At 37.0% G+C, this 20,976-nt stretch overlaps 1 protein-coding gene across 4 annotated transcripts in view; it reads right to left on the bottom strand.

The window, feature by feature from the left end:
• LOC124360935 (exocyst complex component 1) overlaps positions 1–20,976 on the bottom strand; it is a 195,597-nt gene that overhangs the window by 99,335 nt on the left and 75,286 nt on the right. For all 4 annotated transcript variants that reach the window (XM_046814951.1, XM_046814952.1, XM_046814949.1 and 1 more), the window contains exons 10-11: positions 19,986–20,214; positions 326–543 (exon numbers count right to left, since the gene is read on the bottom strand). In XM_046814951.1, coding sequence (XP_046670907.1) covers positions 326–543; positions 19,986–20,214 — 447 coding nt within the window. The remainder of the gene's footprint in view (positions 1–325; positions 544–19,985; positions 20,215–20,976) is intronic.

The raw sequence follows: 20,976 nt of genomic DNA, 5'->3' as shown, positions 1-20,976 counted from the left end.
TATTTCATAGAATGTACGGAACAAAGGTTTGGAACATTCTTTATAAAAATATCACTGATATTTAAAAAAAAAAAACAATACAAAACCGTCTGCTTTAATTCCACTATTATAACTATTCAGTTCAAACTGTATACATTGAAATTAGATTGTGATTTTGAACATTAAAAAATGCTGTGACAAAACTGTGCATCATGTTTAGTAAAAAAAGAACAAGACAGTAATTGACTAAGAAGAAACTTATAAAGAGAATCCGTGTTTGTAGACTATGATCTTCTACCATGTCTAGACAGCTTATATTAGTATTGTGTGTACCATCTCTACTGACCTTGGTGGTGGGACTGAGGACGTCCAACTGGAAGAAGGACACACAGAAATTTTGCTCAGAGAGACAAACAGGTTCCAGCTGGGCTAACACTTTCTCTAGGATATGGTCGAACCTGAGACGCTCAGAGGGGTCACACTCGACCCCCCACTGGTCCCTCTCGACCCCCAACAGTCCCCAGTTGGTGTTCCTCAACTTGTCCTCCCTCCCCACTGTCGATGCTGTAACATACACTCCGGGTAAGTTTCCGTTCAACCCTGACGTCCATACTCCACAAACATTGAAAAAGTGGTGCCAACGCCCAAATCCATAAAGTGAGGAAGTGTACTTTTGGACGAGTACCATGAAATTCAAATTTAGTGTTTTGTTTTTTATTAACTCTCTATCTGATTCATTTCACTTTAAAATGGTGGAAAATTTTCAAGCTATTTGCATAATTCACTTAAAAAATTATCAAAACATAGAAAACAGTGAGAAAACGGCAAGTGTTGTATATGTAATTGTTTGTAATAAGTTGCTCTAAAAGCTGGTGACCAAAATAAAAGTTTCAACTTTGAGGTATTATTATATGTACGAGGTATGTTCAACAAATAACAGGAATAGAATAGAATATATTTTATTGGATTGACAATATACAGGGTGTACATAAAGTCCTGCACGGGTATAATATTTTCTGAACGATAACAGATAAAGAAACAAGATTTGGTACATCAATACTACACCTAAAAATCTACTTTTTGAAGGAACTATCAGTTTTCTGTAATATCATGGGGACGTCCCGCAAGGAGTCAGAAGGAAATCTTAAATAGGAGCATAGGTCAATATGGACATCATTTTAAAGGGCTTATCTAGCAGAGTTTAATGCCGCAAACCGCACTCAAAAAGATTGATCCAGTACAAAATGGCGGCTGTTCAAAGATTTTACTTGGTTACATTTTATTAGTAGCCATAACCCCAGTAAAGCAAAACTGCAACCAAACGAATACTGCAGCTAACTACTACATTATGCTTGTCAGTTGTACAGAAGTGAATTATGACATTAGTTATCCTCAAGGGTTACAGATTTGGTCCTAATATATTGATAACGGGGAAAACCTGATAACAGTAACGATTAGAAATCTCTTATCTTTGGGTCGCAGTTAGGACTTTCCTATTAGCCAGTCTATTCATAGTAGGCTATTCTAGTTTTCTTGTTTTAGTAGTGCTGTCCATCCATTTTATCAGTGCGCTTTAGTACAAAAGAGTTTGTCGTATTGCTTGTAGTTCTTCAACTACACTATGTCGCTTGACGAACGTGAACGTATAACACTTCTTATGATGGTTGGGGAAATAACAGACGATCACACGAGGAAGCATGCCATTTATTTAATGACTACTTTCACGAGAGGCAGCCAATTTCTAGAACAACTGTAGGGAGAACTGTTCAACACTTTATGAAAACAGGAAGTGTTTCCGATCGTCATAGTTCGCTGAGATTTCTAATTGTTACTGTTATCAGGTTTTCCCCGTTATCAATATATTAGGACCAAATTTGTAACTCTTGAGGATAACTAATGTCATAATTCACTTCTGTACAACTGACAAGCATAATGTAGTAGTTAGCTGCAGTATTCGTTTGGTTGCAGTTTTGCTTTACTGGGGTTATGGCTACTAATAAAATGTAACCAAGTAAAATCTTTGAACAGCCGCCATTTTGTACTGGATCAATCTTTTTGAGTGCGGTTTGCGGCATTAAACTCTGCTAGATAAGCCCTTTAAAATGATGTCCATATTGACCTATGCTCCTATTTAAGATTTCCTTCTGACTCCTTGCGGGACGTCCCCATGATATTACAGAAAACTGATAGTTCCTTCAAAAAGTAGATTTTTAGGTGTAGTATTGATGTACCAAATCTTGTTTCTTTATCTGTTATCGTTCAGAAAATATTATACCCGTGCAGGACTTTATGTACACCCTGTATATTACATTGTATTGCAATAGTCAATAATACCAATTTCTTACAGTATTTATCTTAAAAACTAAATCCATTCACTCGACTTTCCATACAGTTGCACGCAGGCTCACATTCATACACATACAAAAAAAAACAAAATTCATAATTCGTGAGATCAACCCCCCAGGATTTCAACACCGCCGCGAATATCAATCCCAAGTGTGCTCCATGAACTCGCCAACTGAGTAAAAAGCACAAGACACCAGGTAGTGTTTTAATTGGGTTTTAAATTTTTTTGGATTTATTTCTAAATTTAGTATTTCAGGGAGATTGTTAATGAATTTGATCCCAGCTTGAGAAGGGAGGCGTTCAAATGCTGCTGTTCTATGTTGTCGGGCTCGAAAGCGCCCCTGAGCTCTTGTCTCGTATTTGTGTATATCACTGCCCTGCGTCAATATACACTGAAATCCACAGTAAAATGAAGTCTCTAAAATATACAAGCTGGGAAGAGTTAGCAAGTTGAGCTCCCTGAAGGCACTTCGACATGACTCTCTTGTTCAATTTTGCGATGATTCGAACAACTTTTTTTTGCAGTCTGAATACTCTTTCCAAGTTTGATATGGCACAACTTCCCCACAGAGAAATTCCGTACGACAGGTATGGAAATATTAATCCATAGTAAGCCATCATTAAGACATCAGATGTACAAAACTTTGATAAATTTCTAACGACAAAAATTCCAGATGCCAATTTAGCGCATACACTTTCAATGTGAATTTTCCAGGTCAACCCTTTATCTAGGTGTATTCCTAGAAATTTACCAGAATCAGTTTCTTCCAGAACAATGTTATCCATCATTACTGTTGGGGTTTCATAAGTATTCAACCCATGAAAAACAGAAGTTGATATAATTTGTCTTTTCATGATTAGTTTTGAGATTATTTACCAGAAAATTTTGAATGCAAGAATTAAGATCAATATGAAGGTTTGAATCTCCAAAGAAGTCAGAGAATCAGTCCGGAAACAGAGAGTCGTGTCATCTGCGTATTGAATGATTTTCCCATATAAGGCTGACGCATGGATGTTATTCACATAAATCAGGGAAAAGGACAGGACCCAAGATTGATCCCTGTGGGACTCCTTGGTATATTCTAATACTACTTGATATTGCATTCTGGACCTGAACACATTGACTTCTACTGCTCAAGTATGAGTGGAGCCACTGGTGTGCTGTCCTCCGTACACCACAGCCTTCCAGCTTGTGTAGCAATATACCATGATTAACAGTATCAAACGCTTTTGAGAGATCAAGAAAGACACTGAGCGTTTTTTTATGCGTCTCAAAGCCTTCCACATTAAAATCTAAAAGTTGTGTGATTGCTCCAAAAGTTGATTTTCCTGGTCTGAAACCAAATTGTTGATCAGATAAATTTTGTGTTTGTCAAGAAAATTAAGAAGTCGGTCCAGGAACAGTTTTTCAAAAATTTTGCTAAAAACAGGTAAAATTGAAATTGGTCAATAGTTATCCGCTATCTTTGGATCGCCTTTTTTGAAAACAGGTACGACTTTTGCCAATTGGAGTGCGGATGGGAATGTGCCAGTTTCAAAAGAAACATTTATGATTTTTGTCAATGGGCTTAATATGTGCTGATAACATACAGATACAGATACAGATACAGATATACTTTATTCATGATCATTAAGAACAGAATATGTGTCAAATCAAATGTACAGAGAATAAACATATAAAATACAAGTCAAGCATCGGTATTTTGTCTTCTTGCAGCTTCAAAGTACTCCTTGAGGTTGTAGAAAGGATTTTGTTCAAGCCACTGTTGAAGCTGGTGTTTCAGGGTCCTTCCTCTAAGACCTTCGAATTGTCTTGGTAGGGAGTTGAATAGTTGACGTCCAATGTAAGATGGTTTTTTTGTATAGAATGTGGTGCGGTGGGTTGGCAGATAGTAGTTTCTTGCTTGTCGAGTACTGTAGCTATGGATGGCATCACATCTAGGTAGATCAAGGTTGTCAACATGAAGAGTAACAGCTTCAATGTATAATGCCACCACTGTCCGTATTTTGAGAGCTTTAAATGCTTCACGGCAGCTCTCCCTTGGTTGTAGATTAGCCAGGATTCGTATGGCTCTTTTTTGTAATACTAAAACCCTTTTGAGGTTTCCTTCAGATGTGCCTCCCCATAGGACTAGACCATATCGAATGTGGGCTTCAACTAGTGCATAGTAGGCTGTTCTAGCGATGTTCAGGCCTCCCAACATTTGCATACGTCTGACTACGTATATCCCTGCTGTCCCAATCTGGCTACAAAGTTTGTTGATGTGACTTGTCCAAGCTAGATCAGAGTCTATTGTCATTCCTAATAGTCGTGCTTCCTGTTCCAATTTTATGTTGGGTACATGTGGTACAGGTTCTGTCCTACGGCTAAAATTTAATTGTATGGACTTTTTAGGATTTATTTTTAGGTCATTTTTGTCAGCATATTCAATTGCTTTGTTAAGGGTTGTGTTTATGTCATCAGAAAGGTCTTGAGATAGTTTATTTTTCACTATTACAGTAGTATCGTCAGCATACATGACACATTTGTTCTCAGTGCTGTCATTTATGAATTTAGGAAAGTCATTAGTTAAAAGGATGAACAAGACTGGACCAAGAATTGATCCTTGAGGTACACCCCTTTTGACTGGCAGTGGCTTTGATGTAACTGAGCTTTTTGTGTTGTTTTGAATTTGCTGTACTTCCACTCTTTGAGTCCGGCCTATTAAATAGGTCTTAAACCAATCCAATTCTCTGTGTGCCACTCCAAGAGATTCGAGCTTCTGTAGTATTAACTCATGTCCAAGGCAGTCAAATGCTTTCGAATAGTCGAGGAGAATTGCTGATACATAATTTGAGTCTTCTAGCTGGTCAATAATATATTCAGTTATATCTGTTAAGGCAGTGATTGTAGACCTACCCTCAAGGAAACCGTGCTGATTGTTGGTAATGAGACTGTGGTTTTTAAGATGAGACATCAGCTGAGAAAGTACTATTTTTTCAAATATTTTTGCAAAAGTTGAGATGTTTGATATTGGTCTGAAGTTGGCAATATCTGTCTTGGATCCTGATTTATGCTTAGGAAAGATTCTTGATTGTTTTAGGGATGAAGGGAATTTTCCCTGTACTAAAGATTTATTTATTAGGTAGGTCAGCGGCACAACAAGTTCCAGGGCACAGTGTTTTACAAATTTAGCTGGAATTTCATCTATTCCACAGGATAGTGATGGTTTCAAGGAATGTATTACATCTATAACTGTTGTAGGTGTGATTTCGGTAAAATGAAACATACAAGTATGTTGACTAGGAGGAGTTTTAGGTGATATGAGGTTTTTAGAGCTTTGAGGTTTTTGTAAGGTTTTGTCTGCTATTTCAGAAAAGAAGGTGTTGAAGTAGGATGCTAGTTTATCAGGTTGGTTTTCTGGTTTTCCGTTAATATCTATAGTCATCAATTCCATATCTGTTGTCTTCTTATTTTTCCTTTCTGAATTGATAACTTCCCACAGAGCTCGGGACTTGTTATGTGCAGAGTCAATGTATTCTGTAGTAGAATTTTGTCTAAGTTTCCTTAAATGTAAGTCATAATTTTGCTTTCTTTGAATCATGTCAAGTTTGTCTTCTGGTTTCCCTGAAATCCTAAACTTGTTTAATGCTTCTAGGTAGCTCTGTTTTAGTCGGTTTGCTAACTGATCGAATATAGTTTTGGGCTTGTGATTTGCTTTTGATCTTGATTTTTTCTTTGGGCATATTTCTTCAAGAGTACCTCTGATTATTCTTTGGAAGTTGTTATAAGAAATGTCAATATCAGCACTGCTGTATACAGTAATCCAATCTTCTTGTTGAAGGATTCGCTTTAGGGAGTTTAAGTTGTCCTGAGAGTAATTTCTCTTATATATTGAGGGCAGAGTTATCTTGTTTTCTGATATGTAAGTTAAGGTAAGTGTTTGCGCAGTATGGTCAGAGAGTCCTGTTTCAGAAACCGAGAATTGGATTAGCTGGTCATCTATATTAGTACAAATACAATCCATTGAAGTAGAAGTCATGGCCGTAATTCTAGTTGCAGGTAAGGGGAGTCTTCTTATATTATGGGTCAGTAATTCCTCTTCAAGTCTTCTGGTGTCCGCATGGTCTTCATCCAGTCTATCAATATTTATGTCCCCCATAACAATTACTGATTTTGATTGTGTTTGCGCATAGTCAAGAATATTAGATATTGATTCTATTGATGACTCTGCTGGACCTCCTGGTGATCTATAAATTCCTAGTAGGTAAAACAGGTGGTTACCACAATTTACAGAGATCATGGCTGCTTCACATACAAATTGTCTGCAGAGACTCGAAACATCTATATTCGTTGTTTTCATTTCTGTTAAAACATTCTTGAAGATGGCTACTCCTCCCAATTTCTGTTCTTCTCTACTGAAGTTTGCTAACAGTGAGTATCCAGTTATATTAGTATTTCTCAGTTTTGATGAATTTAATCCATGTTCAGTCAGAATTAAGAGAGATGGTTTAGTTTCTTGTAGGAGTTGGGTTAAATGTTCTGTTTTATTAGCCAAGCCTCTAATGTTTTGGTGAAGAACTGTTATGACCTTCTTAAGTTTGCCCGGTTTTGATTTTGAAATATTCTGCTTTTGTAACGGACATGGGGTGTTATGGTTTCTTCTAAAAAAGAATGTTGGTGTGAATTGATAAAAGGGATTTGGATGTCTTCTAAGATAGTTTTCTTATGAGTATCAGTATTTTTTAGGTTTTGTTGTCCAAGAAGTGTTTTATAAAAGTCAATATTTTCTGTAAAAAATTGTTCATGTGTTTGTCCAGTTTTCAAGATCCTGGCTGTAATTGGAGGTTTTATATTAATTTGTATTTTGGGCAATGTCCATACTTGATAGGTGCTCTGTTTTTGTGACGGGGTTTGACTATCTCCCCCACTCTTCCCTATTAGCTGGTCAGTTGTTACTTGGGCTAAGCCTTGTGTCGTCACTTGATAGGTGCTCAGTTTTGGGGTTTGCAGTTTTCTCCTGGAGTCTTTGGACAATGATTTATTAGCATTTTCGTCTGCTGGGGGTGTGCAAGGCTGTATATGGTCCGACCCCAGTGGTGTTTGTTTGTTTCGTGTGTTGTATGCAGAGTTGATAAAGATTCTTGATTTCTGCAGTTGTGATCCATGTCTTTGTCGCTTGGGGATTTTTTCAACATCAACGGTTTGTGTACGGTGAATTTTTACTTCTGAGGATTTGATTACTTCTTCAGTTTGGATTTCTGCAATTTCAAATCCAGAGATATCCGTTCTGTTTTTTGATTTAGGTTTATTCCCTGAGAAGTTCTGTTTTCTCTTTTTGAGCACTGGGTAGGATCCATCAGAGTACTGGTGTATTATGGGTTTGACTACAATAATCTCAGAGTGTGTGCAAGTCAATGAGGTCGACTCCTTGTTAGATTGGGCAGCAGATAGCAACGAGCTGAGTGGCTGACCGTGTTTGATTTCAGGGACATATTTTGCAGTGGCTTCCTTTGCTACAGGGGTCTGAGAGCTGTTTGGTTCATCAATCTCATTGAGTGTCACACTGATGAGTTCTGAATTAGCAGTTGATTGTGTGGATAGAGTTTTAGTTTGGTTATCTGATATTTGTGGGATTTGGTTAAGTTTCTCCCCACTTTCTTTTTCTGTAAGTTCTTCGTTTAGAAATGAAACTTCTTCAGAAAGATTTTCATCACCTTCACCTTTATTTAAGTGTGGCTCAGAGTTAAGAGCCAAGGTGAGCTCTAAAAATTCAATCCTTTCCATCAGTTCAATATTGCACCTTTCCAGATTTTCTTTTTCTAACTGCAGTTTTTTAACATTAGTATCTTCTTCTTCTCTGTACAGATTTATTGTTTCCCTCAAGGATTTAATTTCTCTCTTTAGTTTTTCTATGGTATCTGTCTGCATTTTTGACATTTTGTCATTGATTTCTGATGCCTGTTGGTATTCCTCTTTGGTGGTTTTAAGGGAGGAGCAGGCAAGGTTCAAGTGTTCTTCATAGTATAGCTTATTCTTGTTAGCGACATCTTCTAAGCTTTTTATCTTACTTTCATACGCACTTTGATCCTTTTCTGTTTGTTCCTCAAAATCTTCTAGCATTTGTTCTTTGTCTTTAATTTTTTTGAGAAGATGGGATTTTTCTATGCTGAAATCCTTTTTCAGGTTATTAAGTAGTTGATTGAAGTTTTCTATTTGCTCCTCTGAGGTTTTTAGTTTATCTTCTAATTCTGATTGAAGAATGAAATATTTCTCGTTAAGGTCAGAAATCTGTTGTTTTAAGCTATTATTCTCGCCAAGTAGCAAAGTTCCTGCTTCTGCAGCAAGACTTAGGGAGGTTTCCAAGTCCTGGTTTTCGTTTATAGTTAGGTTTAAAATTTTTTCCTTTAACTCTTGTTCACTGCATTCATAATTTGTTTTTGAATCATGGGAGTGTAACTCCAATTTTGTATCTGTCAATAGTGATTTTTTTGCTTCATCTAGTGCCTTTTGAAAGTCAGGCTTTATGCTTTGATTTTTTGGAATTTCATTTTCAAGAAAGTTATAAAAAGGGAAAATTTCTTTCTCACTACATATAGCTGTTTGGTGAGTACCATAGAAAACTATGTGAAATCTTATTAGAGTTTTTAGTTTTTCTATTTTATCTATAATGGCAGGCCAGGCTGAGTGACCTTTTAGTTTGACAAACACTGTTTCTTTTAATGCATACATAGTTTCCTATTAGGAATACTAGGATCAAAAGATTACAAAGCACGGGGAGAATCGTCACAATTTATTTTAAATGTTTGTAGTATTGCCTTTAAAATTTGTCACTGTTAAGTACATGCACAGCAGCTTCAATATTGCATGTGCAGAAATACAGTAATTACATGATCAATAATTTAAAATTCAATAATTAAATAAATAATTTAAAACTGTATAATAAATAATTTAAAACTGTATAAAAACAATATATTAAAATCAGTGATCATTAAAATAATGTTAAAATCGGTTATCAGTAGCCGGTTATCACAGGTCCAAAGGTGAGTGCTTGTTTATTGAAGGTTGATTGACAGCTGGTAGACTATCACTAACCATTTGATTATACAGCTGTTTCTGCACTTAAGTTGGTGGGATGATGTGATTGGTTATAACATGCTACTTGAGTCAAACTTCAACTATCTGTTTCCTGTCTTAAATATTTTGCTGTTTTATTATAAAATTATTTTGTTTATAAAATTATTTTGTTTATAAAAATATTAGTATAAATTGTCATTAGGAAATATTGAGTGAAGAAACACTAAATATTTGTGGCTGTGTGATTGCTTTCCATTCTAAAACTTCATACAGTGTGCATTATAGACATGTGAGTTTTGCCATTATGATGTAAGTAATATTTGAAACTAATTTGTTCACTTTTGTAACTGACAAAAAGCCAAACCTTTTATTTGAATACTTTTAGAATACTTATCTGACCAATTTCTAACACACTTGTACTTCAGAATAGCACCAGAAATGTCAATTAGATCAATAAATTGTAGAGATAAAATTTTGCAGACAACACACCACAGATATTTGATCACATTGTTTTATAAGCCACATTGATATGCCATTTATGTCATTGGAATCTTCAGTTTTGAAGAAAATATTTATTTATTTGTCTAAACTAATGTTATCACCTTCAAAATAGTTACCATTAGATATTATGCACTTGTGCCAACGCTTCTTCCAATCCTCACAATACTTCTCAGTTCGATCTTCAGGATAGCTCTTTCAGCGATGCAGTTTCAATGACATCTATGCTTGTAAAACGAAGGCCCTTTAAGTACTTTGTGGGTACTAGGAAAAGTTCTGTTTATTTATAGAGTTGTAAAAAAATCACACGGAGCTAATTGTGGAGAATATGGAGACTAGGGCATCGTACAGTACTATTTTTGACCAAAAATTCATGAACAAGCAAAGACGTGTGATCAGGTGCAGTCATAGTGCCAAAGCCATTAATTGTTTGCCACAAATCAGGGTTTTTTCAGATTCACTCAAATGTCCTTGAACTTGCAAGTAGTACTCATTATTGACCGTTTGACCTTATGGCAAGAATTCATGATACGCTATGCCATGAAAAACTGAAGAACACAGTGAACATTACTTTAACGTTCAACTGCACTTGTAGAGCTTCTTTCGGTCTTGGCGATCCTGAATGCCTTCATTTGGATGATTGAGCCTTAGTTTTGACATTATATCCATGTTTCACACGTTATATTGTGTGATGTTACAACAAATTTCAGTTATTCTGCATCATGGTTGATTTCATTTAGTGACTTCTGAACAGCTTCCAATCGATGCTGTTTTTGTTCAAAATTCATCAGTTTTAGAACAAATTTACGTTTCATATCCAAAACCTTTGAAACATTTTCAATTGAATGAACAAACTGATATGCCAATATCATCAGCAACTTCTCTGATTGTAATACAGCGATCGTTCATAACCATTTCTTCCACTGTTTTTCATGTTTTCATCGGTTGTAAATGTGCTAAGAAGTCCGGAGCATTCGTCATTTTCAATATCTTCACGGCCATCTTTGAAATGTTTATACCACTCATAAACTCTTGTTTTACTCACAGCGGACTCACCAAAGGCCTTTGTTGACATTTTTAACACTTTTTTAAACTTTATTTCATTTTCACACAAAACTTGATACAAAGTTTTTAATCCATTTGTTTAACAAATGAGAATCTGTGGTTTCATAAAACACCTCATACATTAAATTGCTGTAATAAAAATTCCAAAATATACAAAATGTTCTAAGCTAGTTGAATCAAGACATAAATATAAATGTACTTTCACCAAACCGTGACCACGTCAAACTAAATGAAACCCTATTGAGCTATCATATGACTCGTATCGTTTTACCGCCAAGAAGAATAACTCCAACAACAACCAGCTCAATTGATTGTGTTTGCACCAATCTCCAACCAGTTGACTTAACAGTAGACATCCTTTACACTGGCTTATCTTACTACACAGCACAACTTTGTACATACAACACTCTGCTCCAGCTCCTCAGATTCCAGTATCTTACCACACAGCACAACTTTGTACATACAACACTCTGCTCCAGCTCCTCAGATTCCAGTATCATACCACACAGCACAACTTTGTACAGTACAACACTCTGCTCCAGCTCCTCAGATTCCAGTATCTTACCGTAGACATTTTAACTATAGGAACATCACACATCTCAAAACTGTCCTCAAAGAACCCTGAGAAATTGTGCTATGATAGTGCAGAAGATGAATACAACATACTTAGCCAAACAGTTGCACTGGCAATTGATGTGACCTGTCCCATGGTGAAAACAAGAAATAAACGTATAAAGCTCAATAAAATCTTCGACCATGAGGCCTCACAGGTTAAGCAAGCATTCCTAGTGGCCCAGAATGTGGCATACCTTCTGAATGGTACAGAAAAGTTTAAAAAAGACAGGAAAAATCTTATGATTTAAAATTAAAGACCCTTAGACGCCAAGCAACTGCAAATACTATTGATGAAGCTAATGACAAAAATAAGCACTGTGGAGCGTAATAAATAGTGAGTGGAAATTTACCAACAATACACAAATAACAATGGAGCTGAATATAGATGGAGCCAAAATTCAAGATCCTAATCTAATTGCTAACCACCTTAACGTATTTTTTACTAATACTGCACATGACCTCCTTGCAAAAAGCTAACACATACCTCAATAGTCTCCAGTAGATACTACTCATGGTACGGCCTCACAGTGCCACAATTCATAACGCCAAAGCTCATAGCACCACAGCAGTTTCTAGGTGCTGTGAGCATGGATCTATTTATTTTGTTGTGTTGGCACTGTGAGCACTTGGCCAATTCTGTGGCGTTATGAGCTTAGGCACTATGAGCTGCGAGCATGGATCTAATTATTTATTCGGTTTTGTTGCTGGGTCCCGTACTTTTTATCTTGTTAAAAAATGACCTCCCAGAATATCTGGCGGAATGTAACAAAACATTGATGTATGCAGACGATACTTTCCTCCTTCTCAGTGTAAAGCTCCCTGACATGCTCGAAGTCCGTTCATCAGTGGCATTAAATATGGCTAAACAATACTGCCATAGTAATAGGCTGTAAATGAAGATAAAACCCAACAACTGGTGTTTGGCAGGAAAAGAGACCAAGCAGGGTGACTTCCAGATATAGAAGCATCCGAAGAGGCCAAGTATTTGGGAATAACTATTGATGAGCAACTGACATAGACCCCTCATACTGACAACCTATGCTGTAAACTAAGTAGCAGCCTCAGGTGCGAAGTGGCGGGGTCTTCATACCCCAACACATGTGCCAAGCCAGAGTGTCCATGAAGCATACGTACAGCCATCTTCTTTCTTCTTACGTGCTGTATTTTCGTGCGCGCACACCTGGGAACTGCCTGATCCAAATCTTGTCTGCTATGGTAATTCCGATCAGGCTGAGCTGATCTAGTGGGCTTCTTTCTGGCTATCCTTTACCACACTCATTTTTCATTTCATACTACCCTCACTTCCCAAAAATCTAGCTTCAACGATACTCTACTATTACTAAAAACCTAAATTTCTTTCTTTATCCAAGCCAAGGTGGAACAGCATATGCCGAGGGCTGCCTGATCAAGGGTGTGCTTGATCATTAATATGCAAACTCTGGATACCTGGCGACCTCCAGTTTAAACATAGCCCTCCCCAAGTAGAGCGGGACACTGCTTGGGGTGTCCTTTAGATCTCCGCTACTCATGTGAACACAATGAGTAATGAAACCCCAAAAACTTATTTAAACAAACCAGAGAGCTCTAGCAGCACTCAAAATGTGGTTGAAAATCCAAAACAAATAGAGGGACTGGTAATAGGCCCTAACCCTTGCTGTCCTGAACAAACATTAAAGACCAGCGGACTTCCTAGTAGAAGTCCTCAAACCTCTGACTCAGCCAGAGTCGATACATCTGAGGAAGACGCCATACTGGAGGATGACCACCAAAAGGAAGAGGAAGCAAAAGCCAAAAGGTCACTCCCAGAATTGCCTAAATTGAGTGGAGCCACCAGGAAACGAATGGCTTGGTTTCGGAAAAGAGTTTACTCTTAGGAAGGAGCCAGGGATTTCGCCTTAAAACCAATCCCAGAAAACCAAAATAAATTCCTAAAAAAACAAAAAGGGGTAAAACCAAAAAGATCTCACTCTGTTGGCTCCGCTCGAGAAGCTTACCAGAGAAAGAAAACAAAAAACAAAGCAAGAAAGGGGGAACAAAAGGAGCAATCTGCACAACCCCAAAACCTTCCTAACAAACAAGCAATAGACCAATCACGGTATAAGGGTGGGGATTCTACAATCCACCTTTCCCGAAACCGTACTCACAACAGAACAGATGGAAGAGATCCAGTACTTCATCCTGGAAGCGAATAGTGGAGGAACAGGAGGATCCCAACACTCCAAGCTTCTACGGGATCAACAGGAGATAAGGAGTTCTGATCTTCACTTTGAAGACAACAATACCGCTAAGTGGTTGAAAGGAAAGCAAGATTCCCTTAAGCCTTGGGAAGGGGCCAGTCTGAGGATTGTATCAGAGGAAGAAGATCCATGTGCAAGAATCACGATTATTCTATCTTCCAAATAGCACAAATGAAACCATCAATAAGATTATGAAGTTCTTAAAGGCACAAAATAAAGAGCTATCTGTCAGGGAATGGAATGTTCTGCGTAGAAGCGACGAGGGAGTTAGTGCTGCTTACCCTGGCAGTCGACTGCACCACAGCAAGCAAACTTGAAAAAGAGGGTCCATGGGTCAGCTACAAGTTTGGAAAAATTCAGTTAAGACTGAAGAAAAAATATTAAGGGAACACTGAGGAACAAAAAAAGGTGGAGGAAACTTCAGAGAAATCTGAGACCGTCACCAAGGAAAAAAGCACCACTGAAGATATGGAAGTGGAAGAGACCGAACAGGTATCAGAGCAATCTGAACACACATTACCTGAGAAGTCTACTCCAGAAGCCAGCACGGCGGTCTAAAAAGTAAAACCTACTTTCTCCCTCTTCCTGAAGAGGAGACCCTCTCTGAAAGGACCACCCGTCTCGGCCAGGGAAAAAAAGGGGACAGCACCCCCAAACGTTCCAAGAGGAGGGACGGGGATGGACCACCAGGGGGAGGTGGAAAAAGGAGAAGAGTATGCGCCTCATACAGGTAACCTTCACCATGCCAAAGGCGCAACCAATATCTTGGGTAAGAGGTTTATCACAACAGGCCTGGATATCGCCCTAATCCATGAACCTTGGATTAACAGAGGTTACATCAGAGGATTGACAACTCAGGTTGGTAATCTCATATATCTTTTTCTTTTCTTTTTTTTCCTTTATTACATGAACATGAAGTACAGTAATAGTGTCATACAAAATTCAAAGAGAGTATGTCATTACACAAGTAAAAATATTAATATATTTTATGTTGTTCAATATTAGTGCAGTTCTTTCTCAGCTTGGCGGTGTTAGGAACTCTTCAAAGGTGTATATTGGTCTTTTCACTAGGTAATCTTGAAGTCCTTTCTTGAGTCGATTTCCTGATAGGTTTCTGATGTTTTCTGGGAGCATATTTTTGAGTTTTCTACCAATGTATGATGGTTTTTTTTTACCAAAAAGAGCAGTGCGGTGTTGAGGCAATATGTATCTGGAAGCATTACGGGTATGGTAGGTGTGGACGTCACTGTTGGTCTGGAGGTTTAGTCTGTCAACATGTATGATTGTTTCAAATATGTAGAGAGCCTGCCCCAGACAACCACTCCATATCTAATATGTGATTCCACTAATGTTTAATAGGCAGTTTTTGTAGCTTCTAAAGTTCCAATCCATTTGATACATTTTACTATGTAGAGTGCTCATTTTTTTGCAGTGTTGTTATTTACTTGTTCTGTCCTGAAAGCTTGTTATCTATTGTGATACCCCAAAAATTTGACTTGATTACCTATTGATGTATTAGGTAGACTTGGTGTTTGGATTTTTTCCTACTGAAATGCACTTGAGTTTGTCCGGGGTCTAGTGCTAGGTCATTGAGTTTGCTATACATGAGAGCATTTTGCAGTGATGTTAAAGAGTTTACATAAAGTCCTTTTGCTGAGTCATCTTTTATTAAAAGGGTTGTGTCATCTGCATGCATTAGACAGTGAGTGCTGTTGTTTTGGAGAAATGATGGAAAGTCGTTAGTAACCAGGATAAACAATATAGGGCCTAGCACAGGTCCCCGAGGAACTCCTCTAGTAATTGGTTGCAGATTAGATCTGACTGTGCTTGTGACATCAGATGTGGTAGATTGTAACTCCACAACTTGAGATCTTCCATGTAGATAGCTTACAAACCATTTGTTTGAAATGTCTCTAATTCCCAGGGTTAAAAGCTGTGCCCCAAGCAGCCTTGCTATAATCCAAAAATAGAGCTGTAACATATTTTTCATCGGTGATGCTATCTATGATGGTCTCAACAAGGCTGATGGTAGCAGAGGTTGTTGACCTCTGTTTCTGAAATCCGTGTTGGCAGTCTGTGAGTAGTATATGGTGTTTTAGATGTTTCATTAGTCTTGTCAGAACTAATCTCTCAATGATTTTGGAAAATGTAGAAATCAGTGATTTGGGTCTGTAATTCACAGGTTCTGATGGTGATCCTTTTTTATGTTTAGGGTATACTTTAGAAACCTTCAGTCCAGATGGAAAATGACCTTGAGCAAATGACTGGTTTATAATTGCTGTGAGAGGTGTGACTAATTCTTCAGCACAATGTTTAACTATTTTCGGTGAGTACTCGTCTATGCTATGGAAAGACATAGAGAGAAGGGGACTACAGAAAATACAGGTGGAGGAGAGGAGACCTGGAATGACAGACAAAAGTGGAGGAGGCTGTGTACGACGACCCATGATAACGGAAACGTCTGATGATGATGATGACTCGTCTATGCCACAGGATGATTTATTTTATAGACTGCAGATTACAGATTTTATCTCATTTATAGTTGTGGGAGTCAAATGAAATGGTTGTGTTATAGGAAAAACTGCAAGAGCTTGTTCTTCTTGTAGTCCGTTATCTCTCTGTTGTTGATTGTTCTTCTGTAGAGTAATTTCTGCTATCTGGGCAAAGTATGTATTTAGACATTCAGCTACTTCCACTGGGTTGTCTACAGTTTTATTGTTACTGTTAAGTTTAAGACAGAACTGGCTGGGTTGTCTTGATTGTTTCTCTGAATTGATTAGGTTCCATAATGCTTTAGACTTATTATTAGATGTTTCTATAAGCTGAGCACTTGCATTTTGTTGTATGCTCCGTAGTTTTTGGTCATACAATTTTTTTCTGCTCACCATTTTAACTTTGTCTTGTACACTTCCTGTTCATAATGGTAGGGCCTGAGCCAGGTTGCGGGATAGCCTTCTCCAACATTAAAGGTCTGGTCAAAGATTGGGAAATGAGGATAAAACACAATAATTGGAGAAGAGTCTCAGGATTAATGCTATCCAAAATGTTTATCTCTTCTTACGCTAAAGGGTGGGCAGCTCTCCTAGATCAGAGTAAGGAGGATATAAGACTGATATTAGGGATTTTGGCAGAACATGGCCCCCTAAGGAAACATCTTATGAGGGTAGGCCTTAGCCAGACTGACGAATGTAGATTCTGTGGAGAAGAGGAGGAATCAGCAGAGCACATTTGGTTAGATTGTCCTGCCATCTTAGAAACTCGGAAAAAATTCCTGGGAGCATATCTCCTCAGCCCCAAGGGTATCAAAGAACAGGAGCCCTCAAATCTGATAGGCTTTTGTAAAAGCCTCAGATTTGAGGACACAAATATAAGTAATGGAGGCGCAAAGGTCCTTTTTATGACTAAGCAGGGGGACAAACCGCCCTTTTCCCTCAGGATAAAAAAAAGTAGCAGCCTCTATGTCATCAAGAGGATAAAATCCATAAGTAGTACCAGAGTAGCAAAAATTGCATATCCAATGGTTTGCCTGTACATCTTAAAGGTGGCCACTTACACTAGCACTCTACAGTTACAGAGAGGTGAAGGAAACAGGATTTTTCCGGACATTTGCCATTATTCAGTGAAACAAAAAATCAGTAATACTACGTTACAAGATCTGCAATCTGATCTCATCTTCAGGTAAATAACTAACCTAATACATAATTAATTACAAACTAGGTTAAAATAAACAAATCATACCAAAGCGTTGTGGCACGCCTAAGTCAGAAATCACAACCACCATGTTGTGTGTCAACTTCACTAACTCTAAAACATGCACTTAATAAAAAACTATACACAACACTAATCATTAAAAAATGTTTCCTTCACAATCCTTCCATCGTCAAAAAATAAACTTCATACAAAGTACAGAGAGGTACTGATGGACACAAATACAACACTCGACAGGCCCCGAACTTTACTCTACCGACACATCATTTGACCATCTTTGAAGAGAAGCCTTCCTACCTGGAGCCCAAGTTCCTCAACCTGCTACCCGAGGCAGCCAAAGGAGAAGGTGCACACAGCATGAGAAAACGACTCACCACATGGTTACTGGATCGACCATTCGACACCATAGAAGAGGTCCTAAACTGGAGAAGATCCCTTATAGACCTCTAAAAAGAAATGATATTGAGAAATGACGACCTCTACAAGAAATGACTCTACCATTTTATTGTACTATGTTTAATTTTGTTAACTACTTGACGCCAATTCTGTACTCATGAATAAAGTCTTCTGATTTCTGGTTATTATAGCAGTTACCCATGGCTTCGGCTGCAAATTTATGGGCTTTGCACATGTATTAGCACTTCTGGTTTGATTGAATTATATTTCCCATTCATATTTAGCCAATGGTTACTTTGCCTTGTTACCGCGATCAAGAAAATTTGTCTAAAAGTGTATATTTATCGCCATTGTAATTTACTATGGTCTCTGTATTTTTTGTTCCGTACTTGATTTCACCTTGTTTCCTGACCAAGAAAAAAAAAAAAAAAATATATATATATATACATACACAGGACAGAGAAGCCTACTTCTGTAAATAGACAACTAACATGGGTTTTATAACCGATTTACATCACAGTACCAACCAAACACTGCATACTTAACATGTGCTAAACAGTACAGTCAAAAGTATATTTTTATTACAATATTTTTTATTTTTCTATCTGAATATATTCTAACTCTATGCTCATCAGCATTTACAGAAAATGTTGATATAAGAAGTGATATTACTATCAAGCTTACTCTATGCTTTCAAGGTTATAAATGTAAACAAATTGAAAATAGTGGTTAAATGAATTAATAAATATAATTACTGCCATAAAACTATGTTTACACAGAACAGTTGATTACATTTAACAGGCTCCAAAAATAAATTCAACCCTTTTCTATAAAAAAACATAAAAATTCAAATAAAAAAATTGACGTTTATCAATCAAGATAAAAACTATTCAATCTTTAAGTTGGACCAAACAATACATCTATAAAATTGATTTATTTAACATGGTGTAGAATTGCTATCGGTAATATTGTGTCTTGTCTATTGCGTAATGACTGTTAACACAACTCAATACATGAAATAATAATCTGAGTACAATGTACACCATTGTGCAAATAAATTATTTAATAATGTGACAGAGCAGTAATTACACTATTCACTAGTAGAATGTCACTTTATTTTAAATTACATATTAATAAGTATATGCAGATGAAAGATAATATTACAAATATTCTAAATATACTCATTAGATGTTTGATTCTAACCAATGAACAAAAGTTAAAGTAACTTTGTAATATTAAACAGTGCTCTACTACATATCTACAATAATAAAAGGTAATTAAATAATTTCTTGAATCATTATTTACTTGTGACACAGTTATGCCGTTATTTGTATAATTATTTTACTTGCAGTTAGTGTGTGCACGCTGTATTTAATCTAAAAACATGAAGTTTGGATCTTAACATGTAACATGGATCTTAAGTGCCAGGAATAGTCATAAAATTTTGTTAAATTTATTTTTACTGTTATTTTACTCTTATAAGCTTAGGAAAATACCGTAATGTAAAGACAATTTATTCCTAATTTTATGATTAATTTATAACCACTTATCATATCTAAAACACAATACATTCTCAAGTGACAACATAATTTAAAATAAAATGATCCTGGTTATTTCTATCATTATGAATTACAAAAGTAAAATATGTAATTTCAAAAATTGGTAACTGTTCTTTTTTTAGGTGTAAAAACATAACACATCTATAAGACCAAAACGATATAAAACATAACACATCTATAAGACCAAACGATATAAAACATAACACATCTATAAGACCAAACAATTTAAGACATAACGCATATATTGGACGAAACAATATAAGACATAACACATATATTGGACGAACCAATACAGAAATTTCAGGGCTGTATTGATACTTGACAAATATGATACAATCAAAATCTAACTATTCTGTTAATAAAAAAAATAAGGCTGAAACACAGGGTGCTTAGAGTAATATTAATAGTTTATTGTATCAGTCTACATTATGATAGAGAAACTGTACTCGTGAGGAATATAATTGACTAAATTACATAACCTTATTTAGAATTAATAAAATGCAATAACTAATAATAACAACTCACAGTTGACTCCAGAGATCTGATGTTTAGCATCTTCTAAGAACTGGTGGATGTCACGCTCATAAATTTTCCCCAGACAGTTGGTGTAGACTTTAGTAAGTGCAGTATACGCCTTGCGATCCATCACCTTACACCAGTGCATCAGCTCAGTATAAGCTGTCAGATCTCGGTGCAGTTTCGTGTGTTTGGGCAACATCAGCAGTGTACCTGTCTGCTCACCTGCATCATTACCCTGCACACATTAAACAACTAAACATTAGCTAACTGTTAAACATTGTTGTAGACACGAGATTCTGGGCAGCTTCAGCAGTGTACCTGTCTGCTCACCTGCATCATTACCCTGCACACATTAAACAACTAAACATTAGCTAACTGTTAAACATTGTTGTAGACACGAGATTCTGGGCAGCTTCAGCAGTGTACCTGTCTGCTCACCTGCATCATTACCCTGCACACATTAAACAACTAAACATTAGCTAACTGTTAAACATTGTTGTAGACACGAGATTCTGGGCAGCTTCAGCAGTGTACCTGTCTGCTCACCTGCATCATTACCCTGCACACATTAAACAACTAAACATTAGCTAACTGTTAAACATTGTTGTAGACACGAGATTCTGGGCAGCTTCAGCAGTGTACCTGTCTGCTCACCTGCATCATTACCCTGCACACATTAAACAACTAAACATTAGCTAACTGTTAAACATTGTTGTAGACACGAGATTCTGGGCAGCTTCAGCAGTGTACCTGTCTGCTCACCTGCATCATTACCCTGCACACATTAAACAACTAAACATTAGCTAACTGTTAAACATTGTTGTAGACACGAGATTCTGGGCAGCTTCAGCAGTGTACCTGTCTGCTCACCTGCATCATTACCCTGCACACATTAAACAACTAAACATTAGCTAACTGTTAAACATTGTTGTAGACACGAGATTCTGGGCAGCTTCAGCAGTGTACCTGTCTGCTCACCTGCATCATTACCCTGCAC

This window comes from Homalodisca vitripennis, chromosome 4 (assembly GCF_021130785.1).
Source record: "Homalodisca vitripennis isolate AUS2020 chromosome 4, UT_GWSS_2.1, whole genome shotgun sequence".
NCBI classification, from domain to species: Eukaryota; Metazoa; Arthropoda; class Insecta; order Hemiptera; family Cicadellidae; genus Homalodisca; species Homalodisca vitripennis.
This window is presented reverse-complemented; position numbering and strand designations above follow the sequence as displayed.